Source organism: Pipistrellus hanaki (assembly GCF_964339955.1).
Source record: "Pipistrellus hanaki genome assembly, chromosome: 2".
NCBI lineage: Eukaryota > Metazoa > Chordata > Mammalia > Chiroptera > Vespertilionidae > Pipistrellus > Pipistrellus hanaki.
In genome coordinates this window covers 191,757,283-191,781,529 of record NC_140504.1, presented here as the reverse complement: position 1 = coordinate 191,781,529, position 24,247 = coordinate 191,757,283, and the positions used below count along the sequence as shown (strand labels likewise).

The following is a 24,247-nucleotide window of genomic DNA, read 5'->3' as shown; positions in this document are numbered from 1 at the left end:
TATAGCATATTGCTACAACTGACCTAGTTTACTAGTTATGTTCTTAATCTCCCACTGGGCCTAATTTATAGACTTTATCATAGGTGTGCATGGGAAGACTGTGTGTATAGGGCTCGCTATTATCCGTGGCTTCAGGCCTCCACTAGGGGTCTGGGAACATATCCCCGGGGATAGGGGGACTGCTGTTAGGTCCCACGCATCGCTTGTTCCTCGGTGCTGGTTTGTAGAATGAACACCTGCCACATTCAGTGTCTGTCACCTTTGTCATCCCGAGTGCTATGGTCCCCGGGGGTCACCCCAGCCCTCTGTGCCCTCCCTTTGCCTTCACCCCTAATAGGCACAATCCCTCGTAAGTAGAAGAGGAAATGGCCTGGTAGAAACCCCACCCCCTACTCTTGTCAAAAGGGGGGAATCGAGGCCCCAAAGCTGCCTACCCCCCCGGGTCCTGGCTTCCAGATCCTCTGCTGCTTCTACCCACTCCCCTGGCCCGAAGGGCCTTAGCAGAGGGGGTGGCTTTTCAGGAGGGAGGAGTGGGGGGGTGTGCTCTGGGAGATTTGCTCCCCCTTTTTCTTTTTTAAAATATATTTTATTGATTTTTTACAGAGAGGAAGAGAGAGGAATAGTTAGAAACATCGATGAGAGAGAAACATCCATCAGCTGCCTCTTGCACACCCCCTACTGGGGATGTGCCCGCAACCAAGGTACATGGCCTTGACAGGAATCGAACCTGGGACCTTTCAGTCCGCAGACCGACGCTCTATCTACTGAGCCAAACCGGTCCCTTTTTCTTTTTTTAACAATACTTTTATTGATTTTAGAGAGGAAGGGAGAGGGATAGAAACGCCCTGCATGGCCCCCCACTGGGGATCAAGCAACTCGGGCATGTGCCCTGACCGGGAATCAAACCGTGACCTCCTGTCCACAGGTTAATGCTCAACCGCTGAGCCAAACGCATGAACTGGCTGAGGGCGGAGGGGCATTCACACCCAGGCCTCTCAGTGTGTCCTCTGACCTCCCCTTGAACAGCAAACGCCACTGAACAGTTGCCGGCTGACTCAGCGCCCACTGCCGCTCTGCGGATGTGCCTGATATTCCGTTAACTTTCACAACCCCTATCCCTTCTGTTTGACTCAACATTTACTGAGCTCCTGCTGGGGATGATACCAGGGCTTCCAGTAACGGGGTTGGCAGGCCTTTGGAGGGCAGGGATCAGCCTTTGCTTCCTGTTCTCCCCTGCCCAGCCCAATGGGCCGACCACCGAGGTCCATCCCCAGAGTAGGGCCTGGCCACTGTCCGGCCGGTGGGGTGAAGTCAGCAGCACCTCCCCTTCCCTGGAGGACAGGACACAGGGCGGGAGCTGTGGGCTCAGAGCCTGGACTTACACCTGAGGGAGGAACTGGACCACAAACCTGTCCCAGGAAGTGGGTGGGGAGAGAAGGGAGCTGTCCCATTAAGTGCCAGGAGGCAGGGCACTTGCCCGAGGCAAGTCCTTTGTCTTTCTGCCTCTCCGGAAGGTGGGCAGGGTAAGAGTGGATCCTGGAGTCAAAGCCATCCGGCCCCACCTCTGACTTGTGTGACCGCTACGTTTCCGTGTCTGTAACAGGGGACGTGACAATGCTATAGGCCTACCAGCACCAGGCACAGCTGCACCCAGAAATATTGCTACAGAAACGGAGGCCCAGAGAGGTGTCTACGGTGGTCTGGAAACTCAGGGGCACCGGGAGCAGACACGTGGCAGGGGCTGCCAGCCGGGCACCTGGCTCAGGTACCAGGAAGGAAGCAGCACTGACAAGACAATAAAATAATGACTTTATTTGCTACACTGACAGCGGCGGATGGGGCGGAGGCTGCTGTCTCTATGGGGGTGTTTGCAGAGGACAGTTAGCATTTCTCTGGTGGGGGAGGGAGGCTGGCTGGGCAGACGTGGGGCAGGAGTGTGACAACCGCCAACCTCGGGGCTGCAGTGGGGGTCGTGGTGTCTGCAGACGGGGCCGCCGGTGGCTCAGAGGCAGGGGTCAGAGTCCAGTGGGCTGGATGGGGCGCACTACCTCTCAGGCCGGGTGGGCGGCGGCCAGGTGGGCGGTGGCCAGGGCTGCTCCGCCAGCTCCCGTTCCAGCTGCTTGAACCGCTTCTTGGAGGCCTGTTTGGGCCGCAGCCACCGTAGGCAGCTTGGGAGGCAATGATCCAGCAGACTCTGCAGAGAGAGAGACAACAGGGCCAGTGCGGGGGATGGCCGTGTGGATGCTCCCCGCCCCCCGAGTCCCCGGGACCCCACCTCCAGCATGAAGGACCCCACGAAGTTGAGGGCGACCAGGCCCAGCAGCATCAGCTTGAAGCAGCCACTGGGGAAGTTTCTCAGCTCCAGTGGCCTCTGCAGGCAGGGGACCAGGAGGAGGACCACCAGCATGGAGCCCAAGAACAACAGGGCCACCAGGAAGAGCACTAGGGTTAGGGGAGTCTGTCAGGCCAGGGAACCCACACACACAAACCAGGGGGACCTCCTCCCCCGCATAGGCACCAGCCCCCACAGCCCCTCACCCCCCTGTGCCCATCCCGCCCCACCCCACTCATCCCGCCCGCACCGTTGGTGTACAGCGGCTGGCGAAAGGGCGCCCCCTTGGACACGGCTGCAGCCAGGATGAGATACTGGAAGCTGGACACGGAGAAGACCACCGTGTTCTCGTAGTTGGGCAGGTTGTCTGGCGCGGGCACTGTCTTGTTCAGAGGCACAAACCTGTGAGTACGGGGACCAGGCGTCAGGGGATAATGTGCAGAGACCACGGCAGGGTGGGATTTGGGGACGGGCTCCCTACTTACCAGGTCCGGGTCACAGCCATGAAGTAGCCCCCAACCTGCACGCTGGCCACCATGGCCACCTGCAGCAGCAGGCTGCTCAGCACGGGCACGCTGAGCAGCGCCCCCGGCGGCCGAGCCCGCCCCAGCCGCAGCGCCGGCCCCGTGCGGCTCATGAGCACGGCCACTGTGGTGGTGATGACCAGGTCGATGACCAAGAACTGCACGTCACCCAGGTTGGTGTTGATCTGTAGAAGGAAAGGCAGCCGCTAGTGTGACAGGGGAGGCCCCAGCCCCACGCTTAGGGAGTCCCTCTCCATCTGCGCTGACTGCGAGGGCAGGTTCCCCTTCCACAGGGAAGTCCTGGCCTCGGGGGACTTAGGCTCTGCCTCGTGCAGCACTGGGTTAGGGGAGGCACAGTTCTTGCCCACAGAAAGCCCCGGGCTTCAGGTGGACACGGGACAGACCCCAGACACGAAGGACCTGCTGTAGCATGGCTTCCACGGGGGCGTGGCAGGTGCTCAGAGAGGGGCTGAGCTGCCCGATGGGGAAACAGGAGAAAGGGCCGGGGCCTTGGCTCCGTCCCACGCCTGGCCCCACCTCCTCCCCAGGCCTGGGCTCTGCCTCAGTGTCCCTTGCAGACGGGGAGCTCCAGGAGGGCAGAACCACTCTCCAGTTTCCGGGCCCACAGGCTCTGTACATACCAGCCTGGCCACCAGGCTCAGGAGCCACACGCCAGTGGCGCGGCCACACCACCTAGCCCAGAACCGGCTGGGCTCCCAACCATTCCCGAGGGTCCCTCTCCCGGGGCCTGGCCCGGCTCTGGGAGGGTGTGCTGCACATGCCCACCGTGTAGAGGATCAGCACGGAGACGAACTGGGTCAGGCTGTACAGGGCCATGTACTTGAAGACGCTGAGGGACGTGTCGAGGGAACAGCGGCCTTCCCTGGGGAGCAGGTATGGGCATTAGGGCACCTGGGCTGGCGGACGGGCCAGCCCTCGCCCACGGGCCCCTGCGCGCCTCACCTGATGACCATGGGCACACACTCAATGCTGGCCATGCTCGAGGTGAAGGGCGAGACCACCGAGGCTTCGGCCTGGGAGAGTGAGATGCCCACGTCTGCTGCCTTCAGGGCCCCACAGTCATTGGCGCCGTCTCCGCACATGCCCACACAGTACCTGGCACAGAGGGGCGGGCAGGCTTGGCCTGAGTTCATGAGCTGGCTCTGAGCCTGTGAGGTGCCTCCCGGGCTTGCTGGGAGAACACGGGGATGGCTGGGTCCCTACTGCCTGCATGGTGCCCGGTGCATAGTGGGTGCTCAGTAAATGGGTGCAATGACTAGTTTGGAATGACAGCCCAGGAGCCTGCATGGGTTCTCTCTGACCCCTGAGGTGGGAGGCAGGTACTCTTGGACCAGCATGTATCCCCTTTCCTCCCCCTCCCCCTCCCTCTCCTCCACGTGCACTCACTGAAGCTTCTGCAGCTCACACACCAGCTCTGTCTTCTGCTCAGGAGCCATACGGGCAAAGACAGTGCCCTGAACCAGGACCTGGAAGCACAAGTGTGTGTGTGTGTGTGTGTGTGTGTGTGTGTGTGTGTGTGTAAGGCAGCCACAGGATGGGGGCGGGGAGCCAAGAGGAAGGAGCAGAGCAGCGGGAGGTGGGGGTAGCCAGGGAGGCTGTTTAAGCCCTACCTTGGGCAGTAGACTGGGGAAGTGCTTCTTAAGCACAGCAAAGGTGGACCCGCTGAGGGCCAGGCGGCAGGATCGGGGATCTGGCTCCACGGTACAGCTTGCGACCTGCTCAGGATCCTGGGGGCCCAGGAAGCTCAGCTCAGCTCCCCCTGTCCACCCGACTGCTGGGGCGGATCAGGAGACACGGAGTGAGAGCACCAGCTGGGCATGTGTCAGGAGCTCTGGGCAACCTCACCTTAGCCCCGTTCACAGCCACAGAGGGCTCCACGGGCAGGAACTCGAGGGAGGCAGGCTGGCCCTGCTTAGGGGCAGCGGCGTGGACGATGACCAGACACTCCTGGGGGCCCACCATGCCGCAGCTCTGGGCCACAGTGACTGCTGTCTGCAGGTTGTCCCCTGGAGGGCATGGGCAAGGTCAGGGTCCAGCTGCTTTCCAGGGGCCACCCTCACTCACCCTGCCACTCACGGATGGGCACTGAGGCTGGACAGGTTATCAGTGTTCGTGAACCTTGGTTTCCTTGTCTATAAAATGAGGCATCAAAGGCCCTAGAGACGGGCCTGGGTTCGAGCTCCACACATAGGACTTAGCGCGGGGGGCCTTGCTGGAAAGAGCGTGTGGGAGGCGAGGGGACAGAGGAAACAGACCTGCCGGGCACCTCCGTGCCACCTGGCTAGAATCTTGCTTTTTTCGCTCCATGGAACTGTCTCAACCTTTGTAATTTTCCCTGTTTCTCAGAGGTGGAAACCAGACCTCGGAGGCCATCCAGCAGGTGAGCCGGGGGCGTGGAGCCAGGCTGTCCCACACCACCCCTGGGCCCTCTGGAGTCAGGACTCCCTCTGAGCCTCACCTTCCTCATGTCAGATGGGCTTACAATAACCAGATGGGAGGGATACTGTATAGAGATCCCTGACGTGTCTCACGGGACCTGGCCCTGCGTACCTGTCACCATGACCGTGCGGATGCAGGTCCTCCGCAGAGACCGGATGACTGATGTGGTCTCTGGCTTCAGCAGATTCCTCAGGACCAACAGCCCCAGGAGACTCAGCTCCTGCTCCACGGTGTCCCTGCAGGGTGGGGTCAGAGGTCACGCAGTGAACGAGGCCCCTCCCCCAGCTCTGGCTCTGCTTGCTCAGGCTCCCCTGAGGCCTGGTTTCCAGGGCCCACCTGGTCAGCTGCTGAGCTGCCTCCAGGCTGGGTGGGATGGGCAGCGGCTTGCCGGCGAGGGCCACGACGCGGTAGCCAGTGGCCGTGTAGCTCTGTAGCATCTGGGCAAAGTTGTCAGGCACTGCCAGGCGGAGGCAGAAGTCACTGGGACAAGAAGGGGGATGCAGGGGCAGAGGCTGGGCGCCCACCCCATTCTGTGCCAAGGCCAACCAGGGGACCTTCACCTGTCTTGGGGTTGCAGAGGCCTGCCACCAGCTCAGGGGAGCCTTTGACATAGGCCTCGGGCTGAGCGGCCCCTGGCCATGCCACCACCACGCTCATGCGCTGCAGGGCTGACGAGAAGGGAAAGCGGCCAAGGATGCTGACGGGCACCGGGGGCTCCTCCTGCAGGGTCGGAGGGGCAGCTGAGGGGCTGGCCTGTGGAGTTCCCCCCCTCACCCCCCCGCAGGCACCCTCAGCTCACCATGCCCTGCAGTGGGGGCTCCTGAACTGGAGGTCTCATCACTGCTAACACCTGGGACCCAAATGCCAAGACTGCTGCCGGCGCCTCCTCCAGGACCTGGGAGGCAGGCAGAGAGGTTGGCATCAGAGGACCTGGGCAGCGGGTCCTCAGCCCATGGAGAGAGGCAGCAGGAGATTCAGTCAGACTTAGGAAAGACTTCCTTAATGAGAAGCTGGATAGAACAGAAGAATGTGGGCTTGGGGGTCAGGGGGACCCAAGTTCAGACTCTGCCTTAGACAAGCGATTGCAAATCTCCCTCAGCCTCAGCTTCCTCCCTGTGAAGCAGGCTTGAGGCTTCCTTCCCAGGGCCACGGGGAGGAGTACGTGGAAGAGACGCACAACAGCGTGCTGGCACACAGTAGGTGCTGAGCACGTGGCCTTGGCCAGTTACTGCTGATGGTGGCACAACAGACCACCCTGGAAGTCCTAGACTGAAGACCAGGTGGGCTTACCTAGGGCCCAGCCACCCTGTTTGGCCTCCTCACCCAGCCAGTAGATTCCACCATCTTGAGGTCCATAGGGTCGCCCACTGGGGTGTCCTGGAGCCGGCTGAGGCCGTGGCAGGTGGCCAGTGCTCGGAGCAGGGGCCCCACGGGCAGGCGGCGGGGCTCTGGGGCCAGTGGCAGGAAGGCCTGCCCTTGCAGGGGCACCACACCCATCACATCCAAGCCATCCTCAGTGAGGGTGCCTGTCTGCAGGGGGCAAGGGGGCAGCCCGGTGGTGAGGCCTGGGATGAGCTGTGCCCCGATGGGTTGGGCGCCCACACCCCAGGCCAGGTGGGTCCCATGGGAGCCCAGGAGCCAGAGCTGGAGCCAGAAGAGGTCCTCTCTCGTCTCTGGGCCTTTGCACATTTGGATCCCTATGCCGATCGGCCCTCCCCAGCCCCTGCTGTTTCATTGGCATCATTTCCTCCAGGAAGTCTTCCTTAGTCCTAAGGTTGGGTCAGGTGTCCTGGCTTTGGGCTCCCACCCACGGCCTCTTTGCTACCCCATCCATTGCTCTCTGCAGTATTAGGGAGAAGGTCTGGTCAATGTAATTGTTAAATGAATGAATGAACAAACAAAAGAATGCCTGCATTTCCTACACTTTCATCAGTTACCTGTCTGGCTCCTCGTCTAGCCTGGGGACTCTGAGAATCTGATCATGCACACCCTTTCCACTCAAAACTCTCCATGGGCCCTCTGGCCCCAGAACAGCATCTCCCCACTGTTCCTGGGGCCCCAAGCACGTGGCCTACTCCTCCAAGGTTCCTTCCCAACTGCCCCTACACCCCGCCCCTGTCCTGCCACATCTGTGTGGTTCACTCCTCACTGAGGTCACCCAGGGACCTGCTCTTTGACTGCCCTAGGAGAGTGATCCCCATGTGCCACCCATCACGTACCCCACTCACTTCCTTCCTAAAACCCATCACACCGGTGGCTCTCTGTGCTCCCTGGCTCACTTGCTGTAAGGGGAGCACGCACGCACACACACCCATACCCATCTCCATCTCTGAGGGTCACTGATGGGTCCCCAGTAGTCCTGAGCGCACAGTAGGCCCTCAGTGGCTCTCAAACAAATGAATTAATGATTCCAGACATTTTCCACCCCAGGACAGAGCCTGAGTGGAGAATGCAGTGGGAGGCCTGGCCGTGATGCCTATCTGCGCCCCGCCCCACGCCAGCCCCGCCCACGGCCCCCACCTTGTCGAAGCACACCAGCCGGAGCTTGCCCCCCAGGTTGATGCGCAGCGGGTGGATGCAGAAGATGCCCCGGCGCTGCAGCCGGCTCTGGGCGTAGAGCGTGCACACAGTCATGGCGGCTGGCAGGGCGGGCGGCACCACCACCGTCACCAGGTCCAGAGCCCGGATCACAATCTCGTTCACAGGCACCTGGCAGGGGGCACCGTGAATGCCAAGGGCCCTGGACTCCTCCTGGCAGCCCCCACCCAGCCAGCCCCAGGCGTACCCGGTTTCGGTGGAGGATGAAGATGCTGTAGATGGTGCCGAGGAGAGCTGGGGAGACAGCGAGGGAGGGACTCAGCGGGATTCAGGCTGGGGCCTCGGGGACCACGGCAGACTGGGGCACGGGGACACTCACCCAGGACAAACAGGGCAGCCACGAACTTCATGCTGTGTTTGTAGAACTTGAAGTTGATGGGCCGGGGATGTAAGAGGGAGCTCACCAGCCCGCCTTTAGCCGTGCAGAACCCTGTGAGAAGATGAGGAAACTGATGCAGGGGATGCTGAAGGTCAAGATAGGTTTCCTCAATCCCTACCCATCCCGCCTGCAGCGCTGGTGTTGGGAGACATAATGCTCCAGGGTTAAAAGTTACCCAGTTTGAGCTGAAACCGGTTTGGCTCAGTGGATAGAGCGTCGGCCTGCGGACTGAAGGGTCCCAGGTTCGATTCCGGTCAAGGGCATGTACCTTAGTTGCGGGCACATCCCCAGTAGAAAGTGTGCAGGAGGCAGCTGGTCGATGTTTCTCTCTCATTGATGTTTCTAACTCTCTATCCCTCTCCCTTCTCCTCTGTAAAAAATCAATAAAATATATATTTTTTAAAAAGTTAACCAGTTTGAGGTCACACAGGCCTTGTCCAGCTCTTGTTGAGTTTATAAAAACTCAATTAGTAAGTCCGATCTGGTGACAATGGGTCTCATTCCCAGATGGCGAGAACCTGCTGAAGTGGTAAGTAGTCCCCCCGTATCTGAAAGGGACGTGTTCCGAGACCCCCAGCAGGAGCCGGGAACCGTGGACGGTATCGCACCCTGTTTATACTGTTTCCTCCTGTGGGCACTCACCTTTTCACTCAACGGACGCGCTTTACGCTTCTGTCACATCTCAACTGGCAGCATCACTACTCTTGTACTTTGGGGTCATTACAAAGGAAGGAAGGGGTTCCTGACTCCTGACACCTGATCTGACAACCGAGCGGGCGAAGTGACTGCGGCGGGCAGTGCCGGTGTGAATATGCCGGGCAGAGGGAAGCTCACGTCCCGGTGGGACAGAGCGGGATTGCGTGAGATTTTATCATGCTACTCAACAGCGTGCAATTTAAAAACCAAACAAGTGTTCACTTCTGGAACTTTCCACTTCATGTGTTCAGGCCATGGCTGCCTGCAGTAACGGAAACCATGCGTAGGGGGCTCCTGCACAGCACAGCTCCCTTCCTAGGAGGCGGGCTCTTTCTGCTCGCCACATCCCTCCCATCCAGCCAACCCGAGCAGGGCAGCGGCAGAGATGGGTACCCCCTGCCCCATGTCCCCTGAATGAAGAGGGTGACGCACGGACAGGCCTCTCTTCCGGGTGCTGGGCCCAGCACCCTCCCTGCTTCCCTGACTCCTACCTGTTCGGGTCACCACGGCCAGGACATGGGGTCCTACGAAGGCCCGGGCCTGCAAGACGAGGGTCCCGCAGAAGAGCGTGTGTCGCCGGTGGGTCTCTGGGCCATAGGGCACTGGCCCCTCGGGCAGGGCCGTCTTCAGCACTGGAACGCTCTCCCCTGCAGGATGTGGTGTGAGGTCCATGACGACCTCTGTGCCCCGCCCCCGTCCCACCAACAAGACCAAGAGTTACGTGGGAAATTGTCTCATCAGCCCCAGGCCTCATGTAACTCTCATAACCACGTGTGAAAAGCCACTGCCCCCATTTTACAGAGAGGGACACTGAGGGCAGAGAGGGCAGCGACAGGAAGACACAGCGAGACAGTCCCGGAAGGATGTGTGCAGCCAGTCAGTTACCAGGAGCCCTCTCTCGGGGGAGTGAGGAGTGTGCCTGTGCACACATACGCATAGCAGGGGCAGAGGCTGGGGGAGACCGCATCCTTCCTTTAGAATTCTTTTATAACAAGCTGTACTATTTTTATCATTCAAACCAATGCAGGTATTGACACGAGGGGCTGAGAGCAGAGCCCCGAGCCCGCTGCCTGGCCGAGTAGCGATCTCTTACTGAGGGCCCGAGGGCTGCTGAAGCCAGGTTGTTGGCTGAGAGCAACCTCCCTCCCTTCCCCAGCCACCTCCCCGCCTTCAAACCAGAAGTCCTGCTGCCAGGCTGAGGGGCTGGGTAGGGAGGGAGAAGCAGGAGCTGCGGGCCAGGGTGGCTGACCTGTCAGAGAGCTCTCGTTGGCCACGCACTCGCCGGCCACCAGCGCGGCGTCGCAGGGCATCAGCCCTCCCTCCTCCGGCAGCACCAGGCAGTCTCCGGGCACCAGCTGGCTGGAGTCAACCCACTCCTCCTCTACAGGCAAGCGAAACCTCAGCATGACCCGGAGCGGGGAAGGGGAGGCCCCAGCCTCCTTCCCCACCGCCCCCCCTTCCCCAACCACCTCCCCAGCCACCTCCCCCACCTCCCCCTTCCCCAGCTCTTACCTCCCCCCTTCCCCAGCCACCTCCCCCTCCTCCCCTCCTTCCCCAGCTCTCACCCCCCCCCCCTTCTCCCCCTTCCCCAGCCACCTCCACCATCTCCCTCCCTCCCTTCCCCAGCTCTCACTTCCCCCGGGCTGGCGCACGCACACTCGCATGGACAGTTTGACCATGTCCCTCAGGGTCTGGCTTTGCTGTAATCAGGGGGACAAGCAGGGAGTGGATGGGTGGAGCCCCCCTTGGGGACCCACTTGTCCCGCCCCACCCCACCCACCTCACATCGCCCACCTTTCTGGTTTTGTACAGCGAGAGGCAGATGGAGACGAAGGAGATGAGGAAGATGCACAGGGCGTACCAGTAGTAGTGGTCAGCCAGCCACAGCCCGATGCTGAAGGCCTGGAACCCGTAGTAGGGGTTCAGCGCCTGGGGAGGGGCAGGAGGCAGTGTCAGGCCCTGGGTTCCCAGGGCGGCCCAGCCACAGGAAGCAGAGCGCCCTGAGCGGTCACCGGACCACAGCCAGGCCCTTGTCAGTCTGTCCAGGCGGCCCTCCAGCCCCAGCTTCTTCGCTCGGCGCAGGACGTGGGCATCCGCATGCCGGGCCCAAGAAGCACTTCCTCTAAGGGTCACACACGTGATGGCAATTCCGCCAGGCAGATGCTGCCATCAGCTCCACTTTACAGGTGAGGAAACCGAGGCACAGGAGGCCTAAACCACTTGCCCACAGAGTTCCCAAGTGGCTGACTAGGGTTCACATCAGACCAGACTCCAAGAACCTCTGCCCTTCATGGGCATCTGTTGGGCTGGGAGGGTAACTGTACTCGAAGCATCAGGGTCACTAGCTTCCCTTGTCCCTGAGTGACCTTGGCCCTGCCACAACCCCGCTCTGAAGCTCATGCTCCTTATATGTGAGCAGTGTCCCCACTCCCAGTCCCTGCTCGCGGGGCTGTGGGAGAATGAGGAGGGTGCACGGACAGGCCCCGGCTGTGTGGGTTCACCTTGGCTTCTAGTCCCCGGTCTGGGCCAGAACCTCCCGTTCCTCACCCTGAGCTGACCGAGGTTGGGCCTGAGATGACTCTACGGTGGAGAAGGGGACAGCTAGTATGGTCTGGCCCAGAAAGGCAAGCCCCTGGCCAAGGTGACACAGCCAGTCCAGGCTAGGGGTGGGACACAGCCCAGGGACAGCCTACCTCGTCCACCAGCAGCTGCAGATAGGACTTGACCGGCACACTGATCACGTTGGGGCCGTAGATGGCCTTCCTGTAAGAGAAGGGGCAAAGCCATCAGACGAAAGGGGCTGTGGCAGCTGGACCCTCTTGGGTTGGAGTAAGAGCTCCCCATTTTACAGCTGGGGAAACTGAGGCCCAGAGAAGGCAAGTGACTGGAAGAAGGCAGCACGCGGGGTGGGGCAAGGCGCCCCAGCTCTCAGGGCTTGGGCCCTCTGGTCCAGGGCAGCACACACCTCGCGGCTTGGTCCTGCAGGCCGAGGCCGGAGCGGGAGCGGTGGATGTGGTCACAGGTGCGGCCGTGGTCCAGCAGGCTGGAAGGTGGGGAGGGGCGTTGTGTAGGTGACGGGCCTGTGCTCTGCACCTCCCAACCCCCCCTCCCCCCCCCCCGGCCCCTTTGGCCCACCTCTGCCACACAAGCTCCCAGGGAAAGCAGGTCCCTCACTAACCCTGGGCTTAACCCTCTCGTTGGTTCCTCGGATTGGCCCCAAACCCTCAGCCAGGAAAGAGAACAATGAGAGGTGACAATATTCAATAGTGACAAGAGCAATGATGCCTTAGGAAAGTCACTTAGCCCCTCTGGGCCTCAGTTTTCTCATCTGCAACAGGGGAACGGTGGCGGCACCAACCTGAGGGCTGCGGCAGGTTACGTGAGGTAAGCCTGCCAAGTGCTTGCACAGTGCCTGGCACTTACTAAGCGACAAACCCATGGCCGATCTTTGCTGCTCTTCGTATGCAGCAGAGGCCGTTGGTGCCACCCCATGTGCCCCGGCGTTTACCTCTGCGTGACGCCGAAGCTCAGTGCAGACTCCTAGGGCTCTCCCAGCTGCAGGGGCTCGCTCTGCCCGCAACCAGCAGTGGGAGGGAGGTGATGGGCAGGTACCCCCGCCTCCTCACTCTGCGGGTGAGGACACCCGGGTGTGTGCTCTACATGGGCTCCAGGTGCCACGATAACCACTGCCCTGGCGCCTGCCTGGCCACCTCACTTCCAGGGGTTTCCTCGGATCACCGTCCAGGCAAACTCCGCACTGGAATCCGGGACTCAGGGGCTGCTTCTCGGGGCTCTACTCGGATGTGTTGTAAGCTCACATTTATAAAGCGCTTAGTAGGTGGCAGAGCTGGGACCAGACCCCAATCAGATGGTGTGAGTCCAGAGGCTGGGCCGAGCCTTACACGACACTTATGAGTTTCCCCCTCGAGACAGCCCGGGAGGCGGGCTCTCTTCATGCCCTGTTTACAGAGACCCCCGGCCCAGTGGCGTGCCCGTGATTCCAGGAGGCCACGGCGCAGAGCTGGGAGGAGCCCAGGCCCCTACCTGACGTGGCAGAAGGCCTGCTGGGTCTCTATCCAGACGTAGCGCTGGCCCCGGAAGAGGTAGTACCGCAGCAGCCGCTGCTGGGGGAGAGGAGAGGCTGGGGTTCAGCAGCCCCAGAGCAGCGCTCATCTGGGGCACGCACGCACGCACGCACAATACAGAGTCTGAAAGTAAAGCCGGGAGCGGGGCAAGGACCCGTCGGGAACCCACCTGTCCGCTCAGTGCCTCTTCACTCCCGTGGAGCCGGGCGGTGTCCCTCCACGCTTCCTCCGGAACTGCCCCCACAGCAGCCTGGCTCCGCCCGTCCTCCGCCTGGGGCTGTGGGGGCAGCTCCAGGCTGGGGAGGGTGTGGGGGTACTGTAGAGCTCTGTGGTCTAACCCGCCACCTCCCCATTCCCCTAGAGCCACCCTCTGTCCCTGGGATGGGAGGGTGCCAGAGCCTGTGTGGGCGGGGGGCCGGGGAACAGGGGCTTCTGGGAAAGGGTGATGGGCTGCCTTACCTGCCCTCGCTGATGGGCTCAGTCTGCACCTGGACAGTGTAGAGCTGCCACGAACTATCCTGGAACACAGAGGAGTGGACTCAGTCCTGGAAGAGACCCCCTCCCCCTTAGGTTCCCCCCCTCAGCCGGGCAGCCCCTGCTGGAGGAGGCAGGGATCAAGAATATAGGTGGACCTCTTCAGGAACACCCAACCTGCCCCTTCCGCCCACTGCTCAGATGGGAAAGCTGAGGTCCAGAGGGAACAGTGCGCAAGGTCCCAGGGGAAATCAGTGGCCAGGCTGGAGTGAACCCGAGAGTCCTCCACCTGCCAACCCGACGCCGGGCCACCTTCCTCCCGCTCCAGGCTGCCCGGCGTGGCCTCACCTCTTTGTCTCTTATTTCGATGACGAGTGTTTCGGCGAGGGCCAGGCTGCACGGCCGGCATCGCAGCCACAGCCCCCAGGCCGGCTTCCAGCGGAAGAGCAGCAAAGGGATCCCGGCCATCATCCAGACCACGACGTGATAGCCTATAACCCTCCATGGACTCGCGCAGTAGCCGCTGAGCCTCTGCGGGCGAGGGGAGAGAAGGCCGGTGGGGGCGGGTGAGGGTGGCAGGAGGAGGCCAGGAGCTGGGCGGCCCGGTGTCAGGCCAACCTCCCCCGCTGGCCCACATACCACGGATGAAGCTGAGGAGTTGAGGGGATCGAGAGATGGCTCTGTCGTCAGGGTCCCATAACTGGCGGCCGTGCCGTCCACCAGAAGGCTGCTGTCTGTGGGCGGAAAGGCAAAGGTCATTTGGGGGCAGGGAGCTCCTCTTCCTCATTTCTCTAAACCTAACAAGCAGCGTCGTTATAAGCTGGTCTTCCTGAGCCTGGTATCTGGCCGGCCCGTGGTTCTCAGGCACAATGTCTGGTGACTTCTGCCTGGGGTTGGGCCCAGCACTGGGGGACGCAGCCTGGGGAGCACCCCGAGCTTCCACAGTGCTCATACACGCTGCTGTCAGCCTCCGGGGACTGCTGTGTCCCACGTTCCCATCTGGTCCCACCCTGAAGGCAGGATCGGATGCTTATCCCTGTTCAAGCCCAGCACAGGCCAGGCAGTGAGGAGATCAGAGAAGTCCTGTTTGCGCTGATGAAATGTCAGCCCGCCTTTGAGGGCAGCCTCACCCCAAAAGTGGAATGGGAGTGCGGAGGAGGAACCCAGCCTCTGGGGGTGCACCGGAGAGGAGGGGTGAGCTGAGCAAGCCCCCAGGCACCTGCCACTGTCACAGTATCACAGCCTCAGCTGCGCTGTCTCCAAACCTAGGCTTCCACAGCTTCCCGAGCCACAGCCACCCTGAACGGTCTGCCTTTCCTGGCACCGTGTGCAGGCTCTACTCCGCTCTTTCTACAGTTAACACCATGACCCTGCCGCGTAAGCGCAGAGTATCCCTTCTACGGAAGAAAACGAGGCTCAGAGGCTGGGTAACTTGCCCGAGATCACACAGGCCCAGGGAGGCAGACCCAGGGTGGGTTTGATCCCTCTGCTCTGCCACCGGGAACACCCTGCGGGTTGGGGCCACGTGTCCCATCAGACCAGGCAGGCTGTCTCCTATCCAGCCCCCCATCTCCTTGCCTTGTGATGGGGATGATAATTACTACGGTAGTCACCATAATCAGAGCAGCCAATATCCATTAAACACTTCCCAGGTGACAAGAGCTGCTCTAAGCCTCTACTCCAATTAACTCATTTAACCCAGCAACACGATGAGGGGACTCCTTTTCCCCATTATGCAAATGAGGACGCCGAGGCTCCGGTCCAGATCCTGTGCCTTTGGGGTCTACGTGGGCACTTTCAGAGAACAGGCATATGCCCTGCACCTCCTGAAGCTGCTCTCACAGCGATGACTCAGAAACCAAATTAGCCCAAGCCCCACCTACCGCCAATCACTCCTCTGTCCACTCAGAAGACAGATGGAAGCCACCAGCTCCAGAAAGACAAACAGACCAGCGCGCGCGCACACACACACACACACACACACACAAAGACACGCGCACGCGCGCGCTATCAGAGACTCTGGCCAGGAGTTTACTCAAGGCTAGAGGGGCCGGAGGCCAGGGACTCTTCTTCCCTGGGGGGAACTCAGGCTGGCTCCTGGCATGGGGGGCAGAGGCTCGGACCTGCAGGGCAATGACACATCTGTCTGGCAACGCTGGGTTCTCAGGCGCTTGCCACCACCAAGCAACAGCCCCCTGCCTGCCCCCTGCAAAGGTGCAGTCCAGTGGCATGCAGTCCTTCCTGTCTTTTGTGCTGGTCCCCACCAGCCCGGAGCCCCGCTCTCCGAGGGGGTGGTGGGTAGCTTCTCACCCTGACAGTGTCCTCTGGAGGATCCGTGCTATAAGGGAAGAGCACCTCACGTTTTAAGGGGCTGAGCAGTCCTGGCCCTGCTCCGGGGGCTTCACATCTGTTCATTCACTTATTCCCACGAAGCAGGCCCTCATTTATCCCTATTTTACACAGTGGGAAACTGAGGCCAGGGAGAGGCGGGGTTCGGATCTAAGCCCATGCTCTGAAGCAGGGCCTCACCACCGTCATCACTTCCGCAGTAATTGTGCTCCTGGCTCTCTTATGAACAAGCGGTGTTTTTTTGTTTTGTTTTGTTTTGTTTGCAAGGCAAGTGCCTCAGCCTCTCGGGGCTTCCACTCCCCAAGTCTAGGATCCTAACCTCGAAGCAGCTGGCACAGGAGGAAGTGGGAGCCACCCGGGGTGTCTGAGGTTCCGGAAGCCTGGGCTGGCACATGCCAGGTCAGTGGCTGCTGGCTCCCAGCCAGGGAGGTGTGGCTCTGCTCTGACCCATTTCCCAGGCCTCCCTCCACTTTCCTGCCACCTGGCCCGGACACTCACAGCTGTGCCGCTGCTCCCACACGCACCACCAGCTCCTTCCACACGCACCACCAGCTCCTTCCACAGCCTTAAGGCCCCGGAGGGACAGCTCATGGCTGTCTCAGCTGGAAAGGGCCTCTCTGCCCACCACCCGGATCCACCAACGACGCCAGGCTTGCCCGGGGGTCACCGGCCATCCTGCTCCGAGTGCCTGCACGTGGCAGGGGCTCAGGAGGCACTTCTGGGATGACGGAATAAATGCCTGCCCATCTCACGGCCCGGGCATGGACGCGACGGTGCTAGGTGTCACTATGGCCACCTCCTGCCTCAGGTCAGTCCGCTGTGAGGTGCAGAGGTGTGAGCCCTTTCTTGTGTGTGTGATTTTTAAATACATCTTTATTGATTTCAGAGAGGAAGGGAGAGGGAGAGATAGAACATCAATGATGAGAATAAGTGATCAATGGCCAGTGAGCCCCCCTCTTGAAGGTCCTGCCAGTGCCCGTCTGGTGCCACCCTCACCTGCTCACTCCCCCCCTCCCCAATGGATCACACACCCGCCATTGTCTTTTCCCGTGGATTCTCTTCCAGTCAACCCAGGGAAGAAGAAAGGCAGAGATGCTTGAAGGAGAAAGTCACACCTGTGGAGATCTAGTCTCCTGCCAAGGTCAAGCCCAGGACACTCTCTCAATAGGATGCACGCACTCTGAGGTGCCTGTTTATCTATTCAACATCTCAGTCTCCCCCGGGGTGTCATAGGAAGGGCAGGGAAGGGTCTGATCTCGCCATCCCTCCAGCTCAGAGCGGGCACATGCAGATTGTGTGGGACAAGAACACGTTCATAAGGGTTGCATTGCTCTTCTGAATAAAAAGCAATTGACCTTCATGCAGAACCCTCTGAGGGAGAGACTATTATCCCCATTTTACAGCTGAAGAAACTGAGGAACAAAGCTTCGAAGTTTCTTGTTCAGGGTCATACAGCTTGGCAGGGGAGACGCTGGGAACAAATGGGTCTAAATAAGCACATTCGTCACAGCCACCCCGTGGAGAAAAGCATGGATTAGGATCCCCATTAAAATGAGGCACAAACAGGTTGATTAACATGTCCAAAGCCACACAGCTGTGCGTGGCCTGCCTCCACAGCCCGGGCCCAATGCTGGGGGCAGAACAGAGGGGCTGGAGTCAAAGCTAACTGGGCAACTGGTTTCCTCCGGAAGCGGGCTTCCTGCTGGGGTCTCGGGTCTCGCAGCAGCCGAACCGCAGTGCTGCCTCCTCCTGTGTGTGGTTCCCCTGTGGCCAGCGACTCCTCTCCTCTGCCAGACTAGGGGGGTGAGGGGCAACCTGCCCGCAGCACCCCAAGCCCTGGACCGGAGTCCAGGGGCCATCTTTCCCCAGCCTCCCCCCTCCCTCACCCTGGGTGCATTCTGGACTTTGGGGGTGGGGACTGCGGGGCCGCAGGGGAAGGAGAGACCTGGCGGAGGGGCCTGCAGCTGCAGAGGATGCCCAAGCCCTGGCGGGCCCTTTGCTGAGGTCTGGGGTCTGAGTGACTGACACGGAGGAAAGAACCTCCTGGACAGAAAAAGGTCGGTTGGCCACCTTTCTCAACAGGTGGGATTTACATTAGACTCTAGGAACCATGGGCCTGGGAAGCCCGTGATGGCAACATGGAAGGTGTGGTCCCTGGACCTGGATGTTAATAAGCTGCCTCTGGGGGCCGAGGCAGGGGATGGGAGTGGCCTTTTGTACCTCAGGACACCCCATTATTTCAGCCATGAGGAAATAAAACTGCTCGGAGGCCCCGGATGCTGCGGCCTCCATGCCTCTCCCCCAGCTGGAGAGCCGCCGCACTGGCGGGAGCGAGGCCGGGGGGAGCGGGGGCAGTGCCCTGCGCCCGCCACGGCCCCCACCGCCCCGGAGCTTCCCCTCCCGGCGCTGCAGGAAGGCGCCACCCCCGGGCTCCTGGCCTCCCTGGAAGGGCCCCAGGGCTGACCATCCGCGACGGCGGAGGGGACTGGCGGAGGGACGCCCCCGGGATCGCACCCCGGTTAGCGACGCCAAGGAGGGATGTCGCCCCCTGACAACTGTGACGGGCAGCCCGGGGGCTGCGCCCGGCTCCTGGGTGGCCGGTGCCGCGCACTCACCTGCGCTCATGCTGGTTCCTCGCGCTCATCGCCGGCCCGGCGCTGTGGCCCGCGGCCTGGGCCTGGGCGTCGCGAAACCCCGCGGCGGGGGCGCGAGGCGGAGGGCGGGAGGGCGGCTGGCGGCCCGGGCGCTCGCTAGCAGCTGTGGGCGCCTGGGAAGGTAGGTGCCGCAGTCCGGTTCTGAGCGCCACCAAGCCCCGCCCCACCCACTGCGGTCAGACGTCGTCCGTCGCGCCGCAGGGGCTGCTGGGACTTGTAGTCTGAGCCGCCTCCAACGCAGGCGCAGAGAAAGAGATGCCTCAGCCCCCAGACACGTGCGCACAGAGAGGGGACTCGCCAGGAATCAGATAGAAAAACCCTGAGGCACATGAACGTACAGACACACAAACACAAGTACACGACAACCCTCACACCAATTCACAAACAGAAGAGAAGTGACATTTAAGAGATAAAGACACAATGACCCTTAGACACACACATAGACTCCTAAGACACAACACAGATTCACACAGGTGACACTGACGTCCACAGTAGTGTGTCACTAAGAAATCCTATATAATAAAAGTCTAATATGCAAATAGACCGAACAGTGGAACAACCTGTTGCTATGATGTGCACTGACCACTAGGGGGCATGTGCAGAACATGGTGGGCGTTGGCTGCAGTGTGGTGGTGGAGCAGGTGAGCGGGGGCACCAGACCAAGGTGGGGCGCTGGTTGCTGTAATCAGGGCGAGCTTCTGGTGGTTTCTTAAATTCTTTGCTCCTGCACACCATGGTCCTTCCCCGGCACTTACACCTGTTGCCAGCGCCAGCCCCACTCACAACCATTGCCAGTACTGGCCCCGCTCGCATCCACAGCCAGCGCCGGAGACACTGCTTGCTCCTGCTGCCAGTGCCCAGGGCCAGTCCCAACTACTCCCCCATCAGTGGGTGCAAGTGGTGGCTGCCTGCCCTGATTGCCCCTGAAGGCTTCTCCACCTCCCCCTGCTCCTGAGGGGTGATCAGGGCAGCAGCCCCCACTTGCACTGCTGCTGGTGCTGACCCCAATTGCTCCATGCTGTCAGCAGATGCAAACAGCAGCAGAAGAAGAAGAAGTGGGGCTGACAGCAGATGGGATGGAGGAGCTGAGACCTGCCCTTGTGCCTACCACAACCTCGCAGCCCACCATTCCTTTCAAAGTGCATGAATCCATGCACTGGACCCCTAATACCCCCCACCCACTCACTATGCACTGCACACTTGGAGTCAGCCCCAGCTGCATCAGTAGTTAAGGATTATGCATGCTGGTTCAAGGTGGCCTCAATCTCTTCTAGGCTGTGTAACCTTGGACAAGTCAGTTAACCTCTCTGGGTTTCATTTCTTTTCTTTCTTTTTTTGTGTGTGTGGGGGCTCATTTCTTAATCAATATAGGGTGTTGATGACATTAGCAATGCCTACTACATAAAGTTATGAGGATCACATGAGAAAAAGCATGAAAAGCACACAGGACAGTGCTAGGCCCACTCCTATCCTTGGCCCTAACCTGAGCCTTCCCTGGTTTGCCCTAGAACCTGCGCTGGCCCCGCTACACCTGCAGCCAGGGCTGTATCACTGCTTGCACCTGCTGGTTTGCCCCGAGCCTACGAGGCCCACTCCTATCCTTGGCCCTAACCTGATCCTTCCCTGGTCTGACCCACTCTTCATCTTTGGAGGTCCTTAGTCCAGAGTCCTCTGACCCCAGGATTAGAGCACCATGTCTGTGCCTGTCACTATGGGGCAAAAAGATGAATAAGTATGACATCTCTGGTTCCTTTCAGGAGCCTTCATGCATCCCACCTGTGTAGGTGTGTCTATGGGTCATGTCATGAGGCTTCTGGGACCTGGATTATGCCTTGGATATTTCTCTGGCATTTTAGAGGCCTCCTGTGCATCCTCACAGAGTGTCCCTGTGTCCACACACATCTCTGTGAGGCACTTCTGACCATGTCGCTCTGGGCAGGTGTATCTTCCTTCTTTACTACATACGAAGCAGTGCCACGTTCTACCCCAGGGCTTAGCCCACTTACTTAACCAGGGGAACCCAGACCCTATGGCAGCAGGATGGCCGGGTTTAGAAATAGGCCTGCTCAGATGGACTTGCCAAGAGACAGTGTGGTACTGTGGCCAGGGGCTGGGCTCTGGCACCAGAGAGACCTGGGTCTGGATGTGCATCAGCTGCTTCCTAGCTGTGTGAGCTTGAAAAAGTCACTTTCCCTCTCTGAGCCGCTCTCCTCATTGGTAAAATGAAAGCTGTTGAGAGAACGAAATGAGGTGGCAGGTGCTTGATAGAGCCAGTGACTTTCTTTAGATCCTGGCACTGGGCTAGAAGCTTCATGAGAAATGGGTTTTGGGACTGCATTGCAAGACTGGTCCCCTCACTCTTCATATTGGCATTGAAGAGGCTCCATCCTCTGAGCCATCTGGGAAGGACCTGCCCCGGTGCCCATCACTCTGACGGGGAAAGAGGCCAGAGGAAGCTTCCTTCCAAACCACAGAGGATGTGGGAGGCCCGGCTTTCGATCCAGGTTTACCTCTGGGGAAGCGGCTCTCCCTGGGGTCCCTGGGCTGTCTGCGGGCTGGGCTCCTGCCACCCGGGGGTCAGGATGCTGGAGACGGAGGAGGCTACTTCCCAGGGCCGCGGCTCTCTTGGGGGTTCACAGGAAGGACACAGTATGACTGGCAAAAGGCTTGAAAAGTCGCTAATTTGGACAGGTTTATTCTAGAGCATTGCCTCACTTCTCTATTTTTCGAGATTTCACTCAATTTTCACAACACAAGGGGTTTTCTTATCTAGCGACGAACCCCATGACAAGATTCTGGCTGTCTAGACAAAGTGGAGTTTCAGCAGTTTGGCTAGGAGTTTCCTGGGCAAAGGGGAGAAGGGGCCAAAGAGAATCAAGGGTCAGTTGGTGGCACTTCCTCCTTGCACTGAGCAGTCCGGCGACCTGAGAGCTGGAAAACGAGCAGCATTAGCCTTGCACAGAAAAACCATCCTCTGGACTGGACACCTCCAACTCTGGCCAGTCATGCCAGAAACACACCGGACTGTGGAGTCCAGGGGGCTGGGAATGGATCAGCTTGTAGTCCCTGCAGCCTCCAGCAGGTGGCCTTTCACCCGGTAGGTATTAGAGGCAAATCCCTCCACTGAGTTTATGGGGCATTTGCTCTACTGCAAGTTAGATGCTTTTCACATTTAAAAAAAAAAAAAAAATGTTAAGTATTTATTTACTGAAACAAATTTCCAGCTTTATTGAGGTATATCTGACAAAACTGTAAGCTGCATAAAATGTAGGACATGTTTTGATAGACCCACACAAGGTGAAGGGACTCCCCCAATCGAATTAACACGTCCAACACCTCACATATTTACTTTTGTTTTGTGAGAATTTACATTTATTCTTAAAACAAGTAAGAAAATTAATTTCAGAGAGAGGAAGGGAGAGAAACACTGATTTTTTTTGTTCCACTTATTTATACAGTCTTGGTTAACCCTTGAATGTGCGCTGGCTGGGGATTGAACGCACCACCTTCGAGTATCGGGAGGATGGACTAACCCAGTGGTAGGCAAACTGTGGCTCGCGAGCTACATGCGGCTCTTTGGCCCCTTGAGTGTGGCTCTTCCACAAAATACCACGGCCTGGGCGAGTCTATTTTGAAGACGTGGTGTTAGAAGTTTGCGTTTAAAAAATTTGACTCTCAAAAGAAATTTCAATCGTTGTACTGTTGCTGTTTGGCTCTATTGATTAATGAGTTTGCCGACCACTGGTCTAACCAACTGAGCAGCCCGGCCAGGGCCAGGTTTATTCTTATTTAGATGACAACCACAGTTCTGAGAGGTGAATGCTATTCATTCCCATTTTATGGGAAAAGAGGCACAGAAATGCAGGAACTCCCAAAAGCTGGTGAAGAAGACATGTTTGGTTTTGGTCTGAGAGAAACTCGAAGCACCCACAATATTATTTTGAGTGGAGGTCGATTGTCTGCCCACAGTGAGGACACAGAAGTAGCATCAAGCAGGCAACACTGTCCTGGGCAGGTCCGCAGTTCTATTACGAAAGTCTTGTGACTGCTGAACTAGAACATCCGCCTGCTGTCTGCTACCCAGCGAACGGTTAACTAAGCAGTAAATTAAACTCTCGGTGGATAACAGCCCAATTTAGCTGGAGTTTAAATAGAGCGAGAGGGAACTACACTGGCAAACTTGACGCCCGATGAAGCTGATTTGAAGTGGCAGCTCCTTATGACACCCTGCCTCTTACCAGTCGCTGGGGTTGCAGAAGTCTTCTGTACAAGCCATTACGTTATTCATGAGAAAAACCCATCTTTCCCTAGAGACCTAGAGATTAGGAGCAAAGCCACATTTTCCCACAAATCCAAGGAGCATGACCTTCCCACGGCTGACAGAAATCAGTAAGGTGCGGCTTTTGTCCTCCTGCCCTCCACGCACGTGGCCTGGGGGTCTGCCCGTTTTTTCAGTTCTCTTCTGAATTCTGGGCTTAAACACCAGAGGACACTGTACTGTGTGTGTGTGTGTTTAAAATAGGAAGAGAGAGGGATAGAGAGTCAGAAACATCGATGAGAGAGAATCATCGATCAGCTGCCTCTTGCACACCTCTCCCACTGGGGATGTGCCTGCAACCAAGGTACATGCCCTTGACGGAATCGAACCCGGGACCTTTCAGTCTGCAGGCTGACGCTCTATCCACTGAGCCAAACCGGTTTCGGCTGTACTGTGTGTTCTTACTGAGGTGGTCAAGGATTCCGAGATGCTACACTTAAGGGCAAAGACCTTGTTCTCTAAAATTCCAATTCAATGCTTGTTCCTTTTTTCTTAGTGACTTTGGGTCCTACGTGGCAGAGAGCAAATCTTATCCATCTCTGCACCAGCATGTCACTCTGGGGATATTGGAGAGCAGTGCTTTTGAATCTCCCCTTGAAAAAGCCAGAAATGCTTGTTAGACCATACCACGCTGAAGGCGCCTGGTCTGCAAAGCTAAAAGCCAGAGAGCTCATTAGGTTCATTCTCAGCGAGTCAGACATTCTTCTTCGCTGCCTGCATCATGGCACAAGCAGCCTTGGTTTCCTCATTGTTTCAATGTAAAAAGCAGCCTCGGGATTTTCCTAAGAGTGAAAACAGGGTCTGTCCGATATGAAATAGCAGGGAAGATGATTAAATAAGTATGGTGCATCTATACCACAGAGCTCTTAACTGATGGTTAAAAAGGCTAAGGTAGAAAATACATCTATACACACACACACCCATCACTGGATACACAAAATGTGACACATACACACAATGGAATATTATTCAGCCTTACAAAGGTAAGTGTCGCCCTAACGGGTTTGGCTCAGTGGACAGAACGTCGGTCTGCGGACTCAAGGGTCCCATGTTCGATTCCGGTCAAGGGCATGAACCTTGGTTGTGGGCACATCCCCAGTAGGGAGTGTGCAGGAGGCAGCTGATTGATGTTCTCTCTCTTTCCCTTCCTCTCTGTAAAAAAAAAAAAAAAAATAAAAAAAAAATATATATATATATATATATATATATATATATATATATATATTTAAAAAAAATGTAAGCATGTCCAAACTTGTAGAGAATTTTTAAAAATATATATTTTATTGATTTTGTACAGTAAGGAAGGGCTCTCTATCCTAGAAACATCGATGAGAGAGACATCGACCACCTGCCTGACCGGAATCGAACCGGGGACCCT

General features: G+C 58.5%; 1 protein-coding gene across 9 annotated transcripts; it reads right to left on the bottom strand.

Annotated features, from left to right (window-relative positions):
- Nucleotides 1–1,786: 1,786 nt before the first annotated feature.
- On the bottom strand, nt 1,787–18,729 carry ATP13A2 (ATPase cation transporting 13A2). Of its 9 annotated transcripts, none has more exons than XM_084875226.1 (29): nt 18,513–18,729; nt 14,188–14,282; nt 13,897–14,079; nt 13,534–13,592; nt 13,244–13,370; nt 13,034–13,110; nt 11,955–12,032; nt 11,683–11,752; nt 10,784–10,918; nt 10,623–10,689; nt 10,239–10,370; nt 9,481–9,636; nt 8,234–8,344; nt 8,102–8,148; nt 7,837–8,025; nt 6,640–6,846; nt 6,116–6,211; nt 5,877–6,036; nt 5,653–5,773; nt 5,428–5,552; nt 4,723–4,883; nt 4,488–4,604; nt 4,264–4,343; nt 3,820–3,972; nt 3,643–3,739; nt 2,818–3,041; nt 2,583–2,734; nt 2,276–2,442; nt 1,787–2,194 (listed from the first exon to the last, which is right to left on the bottom strand). In XM_084875226.1, exons 1-29 carry the CDS (start codon nt 18,520–18,522, stop codon nt 2,045–2,047), a joined length of 3,546 nt encoding a protein of 1,181 aa, XP_084731352.1. In that variant the 5' UTR covers nt 18,523–18,729; the 3' UTR covers nt 1,787–2,044. The 9 variants fall into 9 exon arrangements, with proteins under 9 accessions (XP_084731352.1, XP_084731351.1, XP_084731353.1 ...); XM_084875225.1 differs by having other exon boundaries at nt 13,034–13,113; nt 18,513–18,723; XM_084875227.1 differs by having other exon boundaries at nt 2,276–2,371; nt 13,034–13,113; nt 18,513–18,723.
- Nucleotides 18,730–24,247: the final 5,518 nt, after the last annotated feature.

Excerpts from the sequence above, each read along its gene's own strand:
- ATP13A2 (XM_084875225.1), bottom strand. Across the intron at positions 10,690-10,783 it reads CGCTGTACAAAACCAGAAAG|CAAAGCCAGACCCTGAGGGA; the intron begins GTGGGCGATGTG and ends CCCTGATTACAG. Across the intron at positions 4,605-4,722 it reads TGGCTGTGAACGGGGCTAAG|GATCCTGAGCAGGTCGCAAG; the intron begins GTGAGGTTGCCC and ends CTGGGCCCCCAG.